A 6,015-nucleotide genomic window follows, 5' to 3' on the forward strand; every position below is an offset into this window, starting at 1 on the left:
CCCCTATTTAGTTTAAACCCACCCGTGTGGCAGTGGGAAAACCTGCCTGCCAAAATGCTGCCCCCCCCCGCTGTTAAGGTGCAACCCGCACCCTTTGTACAATTCGCCCTTACCCCAAAACAGATTTCAGTGGTCGAAGAATCTAAATCCCTGCCCCCTGCAGCAGCTCCACAGCTACACATTCAGATCCCCTATCTCCCTGAAAGAGAATAGAATAGATTTACGAGGATGTTGCAAGGACTCGAGGGCATGAGCTATCGGGTGAGGGTGGGCAAGCTGCGACTTGATACGTTACAGTGCAGGCGGCTGAGTATGGATCCAAATGTGCTGTACAAAACCACGTGTGCAAGGGACAGGGTGAATGCACAAAGTATGCTTCACGGGGTTGGGGAATGGAAAACAAGGAGGGATAGGTTTAAGGTGAAATTTAATAGGAACTTGAGCGGCATTTTTGCACTCAGATAGTGGTGGGTTTATGGACCGAGCTGCCAGAGGAGGTAGTGGAGGCAGCTACACAGTAAAATTTCAAACGGATTTCGACAGGAGAATGCGCAGGAAGGTTTACACGGATATGGGGAAAAGACAGCCAAATGTTACTACCTTACAAGGGGTATCTTTGTCGGCTCGGGCTAACTGGGCCCAAGGGCATATTTCGGTTTGTGTGGCTCTGATGCCATATCGTACATTTTCGCATTCAAAATGTCGTAACCGTGCTTGTCGCGGGGTATTATTATGCAATAGTGAACATATGAGATCGACAATAATGTATTTGTGTGCAGAGAAGATATAAAGAGGAGGGTTCAACTGTTTTACTGAGTGATGGTGAAAGACTATCTGGTTACCTTAGGTTGCTTTGTATCATGCTAGTTTATACCCAAGATAGACACAAAATGTGGGTCGGGCACCATCTCAGGAGAAAACTAATAGATAACGTTTGGAGTCTAAACGCTTCTTGGGACTAAAAGTAGAAGTATGCGGAGAGCAAATAAATTGGCGTCGAGAAAAGGCCAGAAAAAAATCAAAGCCGGCAACAAATGAACTCAGGAAGGGTGGAGTCCAGAATGGCGCATTGTTGGCTGGCGAAGGTGTGATACAAGGATGCGAACTGTTGCATTGTATCATGTTGGAAATGTATATATCTTGCTGTCCAGAGGCAAAATATATTCAATACCACCGTTAATTTGGTAACTTCGCTGTGCATGTCTCAGGAAGAAATTGATTATTTTATTACACATTCCGTCTCTCGGATCTGATCACTCTTGTTCCCAATCCCTCCCTGCTCGTCACAGTTATATCATAGATTGTATAGGTTTTTACAAGTCCCTCGGGTCAAATCACTTTCCAGTCCTTTTTCCCATGCCTGGCCTACGGGAATTGAGGGGCAGGGGAGGCTAAGGCACGTGCATTGATTCCGCTGTGTGCACTGAATTCGAGGCTCGGCCACGTTTATCATTCAGTCTAAGTTCAGTTTACTTTTGGATATACAATTCTATCAACGTCCTGACAGAGTACTGTATTTACAAACATTTTTGGTATTGACACGATAAAGTTGTCAAAATTTTAGAAGAGCGACGTAATGAAAATTAGTTACATTGATATTAATTATTTCACAACACCGCTGGACATTATTTAAAAAAGAGGCAGTTCACTTTTTCGTTCCGACGAGCATAAATCTGCATAACCCAGTCACGCTGATGAAGAGGATATTGAGTGCATCCCGCCCGTTCTACAAACCAAATTATCAATGCCTTGCACTTAATGCTGGGTTTCTGCCTGACGCGAGCCTTTGCGATGGCGCGGATGTCAACGTCCAGCGCTGGCTCAATGCTGTTCACCGGATCCATGTCAGCATAGCCTGGACCAATGAACCTCGCCAACGGGGATGCCTACCGCCTTGCCACGGTTATCTTAACACCCGACTCAAGCGCGAGCAACACGACAATAGACAATAGACAATAGAAAATAGGTGCAGAAGAAGGCCATTCGGCCCTTCGAGCCAGCACCGCCATTCAATGTGATCATGGCTGACGGAATCTTGGTTTCCCTCCGAGTCAGGGAACCAGTCAATTCAGGGAACTTAGTTATGGACAGCAGATGGTTTCTTACGAATAATACTCAAATAACACACAGAACAATCTGAAATCTAAGACGATTTTATTTTGGAACTTTGCGCTGTCAGCGTCTAACGCTTATTTCGTACCCAATATTATTGCCACAGGGCAAAATCATCCACAGGCTTAATGCAGACAGCACACATTAACCTGCAGCGGAATATCGTATTTGAATGAGTAGCCTGCAAACGGTTACATGGAAGTAAACTTTATTTGTCTTTATTTTTACAATTACAATGATATGCAGAGGCGGGCATTGATGGTCTTGCCCCTTACTTGATTTTGTTAATCAGCTTGAAGGGGTATGTGACCGCATTTTTCAACTGCTCTCTGAATTTAGTCTGCGTCCCCGCATAAATGCATGAGTTGGTGCAGGAACTGAGAAGCTCCAGCATGTATCCGCCTTCTTGAAGAATAAACCTCGGGTCAGTGGAATTGGAACTGTTGGCATAGTTATTGCTTGAAAACTGCACAAACAGAAAATTGACAACAAACGTTAGGCGCAGCAGCATGAAAGTACCAGATATGACGAAGAGTAAAACGATGGACTTCCTCCTGCTCTCCATCTCCGGGTCTCTCTGTTTGTCTCCATTGTTCTGGGCCCGGAGCCTCTTGCGGGCTCCACTGGCCGCCAGGATGTGTCTGACAGTCAGTGCATTGAGCAGCATAATCAGAAGGAAAGGGAGACACGGATTTAATATACGATGCAGCCAGTCATAAACCCGCCAGGATGTTAAAGTATAATAGATTTCTTTTATGGTGCAGAACCAGGGCACATTATCAATAACATACACGGGCTCATAAACAAAGTAAAGAGGTATGTTTTTGAAACAGACAAGCGTGCAGACTACTCCAATAACCACAGCCGCCGTTTTCTCCGTACAGTAACCGTGCTTCAGTCGCTGGCAGCAAATAGCGATGAACCGATCGAAGGTGAACGCGACAGTGAACCAGACGGAAGTATCCTTGCAAGCCCAGCTGACTGCAATAACGACACTGCAGGCCGGATTTGTTGCCAGGAAACTAAGCGGGAAATAAATAGGCCTGAGCCGGCTCAATATCACAGCTGCGATAATGACAAAGAGATCCGACACCGCCATGACCACCAGGTAGCGAGTGATGCATTTGGAAAGGCCGCATCTTCCCTGTGAGAGAATCACAATCGTCGCCATATTGGCTGTTAAACAAAGAGAAATAGGATGGAGTTATTCATCATAATTATGTCCGCGTCGCCAGTTTAGTGGAACATAGAAACAGATTCAGTCCTGGTGAAATTTACTGTGGTTGAAAATAATTCTTGGGAGGCTATGTGCTCCCTCGTCTCTTTTCCACCGTTGTATCCCCCCTGCAATCAGATGAAAGGAGAGTCCCGGCACGTAACGTTCGCCTCTCCACGTCCTCCAGAGACGCTGCCTGATCCGTTTATCAGTTAAAATGACCACACCGAATGGAAAACTTACCACATAGCGTGACTTACTATACTTTGATTTTGAATGGTCATGGTTTGGAACGGAAGAAATGGGGAAAAAAGCCTGGAAAGAGTAATAAAGTGGGGAAATGCATACATTCGAAAGCAAACAGTGGAACCTGACCAAGGTAACCAATGACAAAAATGAATAAAATGCTCTGGTGATAATAGACCGACCTAATAGTTGCCTCAATTTGCCATGACCTATCGAGGCACAAGATAACAACTTAGGCAAACTTCATTCATAAAATATATATTCCGACAGTACAACAGGTTCCTTATACAAATTTGAGACCGAGGAGGGTAGAAGTGGAAGCCTGTCTCGTTCACCGAGATCTCACCAACAGCACCGAACATTGAAGCGTTCTCCATTTCCATCCTGACACTTTCCTATCTGCATTTTCTCTGTCCTTACGACACTATATTCTGCACTCTGCTATTTTTCCCTCTTGTGCACTGATTATTGTACACTTCAATGATATTAGTTGCCTGCATCTCGTGCAACACGAATAAAGGTTTTCCCTTTATCTCGGTACATGTGACAGTACACTGAACTCAAATACAGATACCGATTATGTTACTTTCCGGTTTTTTTGTGGGGAGAGGTTGACTTTGCCAGAGAGAATTATCCCGCTTAGTATATAATGAACCCATTGGATTCTCGACGCGAAGAAGCGGCTTCAGTTTAACATCTTACAGGAAATTGAACATAAGTAAGCTCCTTTACTGAATTTAAAAAAAATACAAACTAAGTTATTTCAAAAATGTGAAGAAGGGTCGCGACCGGAAAAGTCGCATGTTCCCTTTCTCCAGAAATGCTGCCTGACCGGCAGATTACTCTAGCTTTTTGTGTCAGTTTTCGATTTAAAGTAGCATCTGCAGTTCCATCCTGCATAGACATGCGACGTATGATACAGAAAATTCGTTTAAAGCACGAAGACGGTGTAGGCAGCGCTGGCGGCAACGACGGCAGTCAAAGAAGAGGATATTGCGATGCCTGTTTTTGTTACCAACAGAACGAATCGAATAAATGTTAGTCTGAAAACTGAATAGATGCTGCCTGTTCCGCTGAGGTACTCCAGCGTTTTGTATCCATTTCCGAATAATTTAGGTATTTGGTTCGAATGACATGAACCAGAATTATGCCATAACCCCACGAACGTTTCGAGCCCGCGCGATCCCACCCGGTAGAAAACACTATCTGCCCGACGACGCTAGTGTCGACGAGGGCGTGCCGTCGAGGTGTTACCTCCAGCATTTTGTGTCTATATTCGGTATTGCTGCGACGTGCCATATTCCATAAGTTTGTGAAGTTTTATTTTAATTAATTGGGACATAGGGAAACGGACGGATTGATTGCTCTGGGAGTGAATGGTACGCCAGATCACAACCGATGTTTAGCTGCCGAGTCCAAATGCCAAATGTGCAATATCACCAATGTGTGTGAGTGTGTGTGTGAGTGCGTGCGTGCGTGTGTGCGTGTGTGTGTGTGTTTGTGTGTGTGTGTGTGTCTGGGTGTATGTATCTATGTGTGTGTGTATGTGTGTGTGTGTGTGCGCGCGCGTGTGTGTGCGTGCGTGCCTGTGCGCGCACACGTGTGTGTGTGTGTGTGTGTGTGTGTGTTTGTGTGTATGTTTGTGTGTGTGTGTGTGTGTGTGTGTGTGTGTGTGTGTGTGTGTGTGTGTGTGTGTGTGTGTGTGTGTGTGTGTGTGTGTTTATTTTTGTTGCGTCCTCAAATGTAAACGCTTAAATGAGAAGTAATCTGTCCTCCAGGCATTATGAACGAGGGCATTTGCTCGCATGGAGAATCTAAGGAATATTCACTGCTGCTCTACATTAGGGTAACATTTCCCATTAGTAATTCTTCATAATCGTCCAATAATGGCGGAAGACCCATTACGTTGGCATTTTTATCCACGCTAAATATAAGGACGTAGAACAGTACAGCACCACCGGTGCAGGCCCTTTGGCCCACGAAGTATATGTCGCACTAAACACCAAATTAAACTAACTTCCTCTGCGTGCACGTGATCCGTATCCCGCCTTTCCCTGCATATCAATGTGCCATTCCAAATGCCACTTAAACGACATCATCTTTCCCCAACCCCAAACCTCGTAGCACGTTTCAGGGCCGAATCTCTTTCTGGTAAAAAATACTTTGCCACGCCCTTCTCCGTTATTATTTTACCCTAAGCTAAGCGCTCTGGGTTGTGACATTTCAACTTGAGAAAAGGGTCCCTATTGTCTGCGTTGTTTATGCCTGTCATAATTTCACTTGTACGTCCATCAGGTCTCCTCTCAACCTCTCTAGCTATCCAGAGAACACAATCCAAGATTTCCAAACTCTCGTTGGACCTAATAGCCCTTATTAAGGCAACACGCAATTAATCTAAAATGTAAACTACCAGCTTCACTAAACGTCCCGGTACACTTCTT

The 6,015-nt window shown here is 44.9% G+C and overlaps 1 protein-coding gene across 1 annotated transcript; it reads right to left on the minus strand.

The window, feature by feature from the left end:
- Positions 1 to 2,383: 2,383 nt before the first annotated feature.
- On the minus strand, positions 2,384 to 3,283 carry LOC144601339 (putative G-protein coupled receptor 139). Its single transcript, XM_078413390.1, has one exon. It carries the CDS (start codon positions 3,281 to 3,283, stop codon positions 2,384 to 2,386), a length of 900 nt encoding a protein of 299 aa, XP_078269516.1.
- Positions 3,284 to 6,015: the final 2,732 nt, after the last annotated feature.

The sequence above is a fragment of the Rhinoraja longicauda genome, chromosome 16 (assembly GCF_053455715.1).
Source record: "Rhinoraja longicauda isolate Sanriku21f chromosome 16, sRhiLon1.1, whole genome shotgun sequence".
NCBI classification, from domain to species: Eukaryota; Metazoa; Chordata; class Chondrichthyes; order Rajiformes; family Arhynchobatidae; genus Rhinoraja; species Rhinoraja longicauda.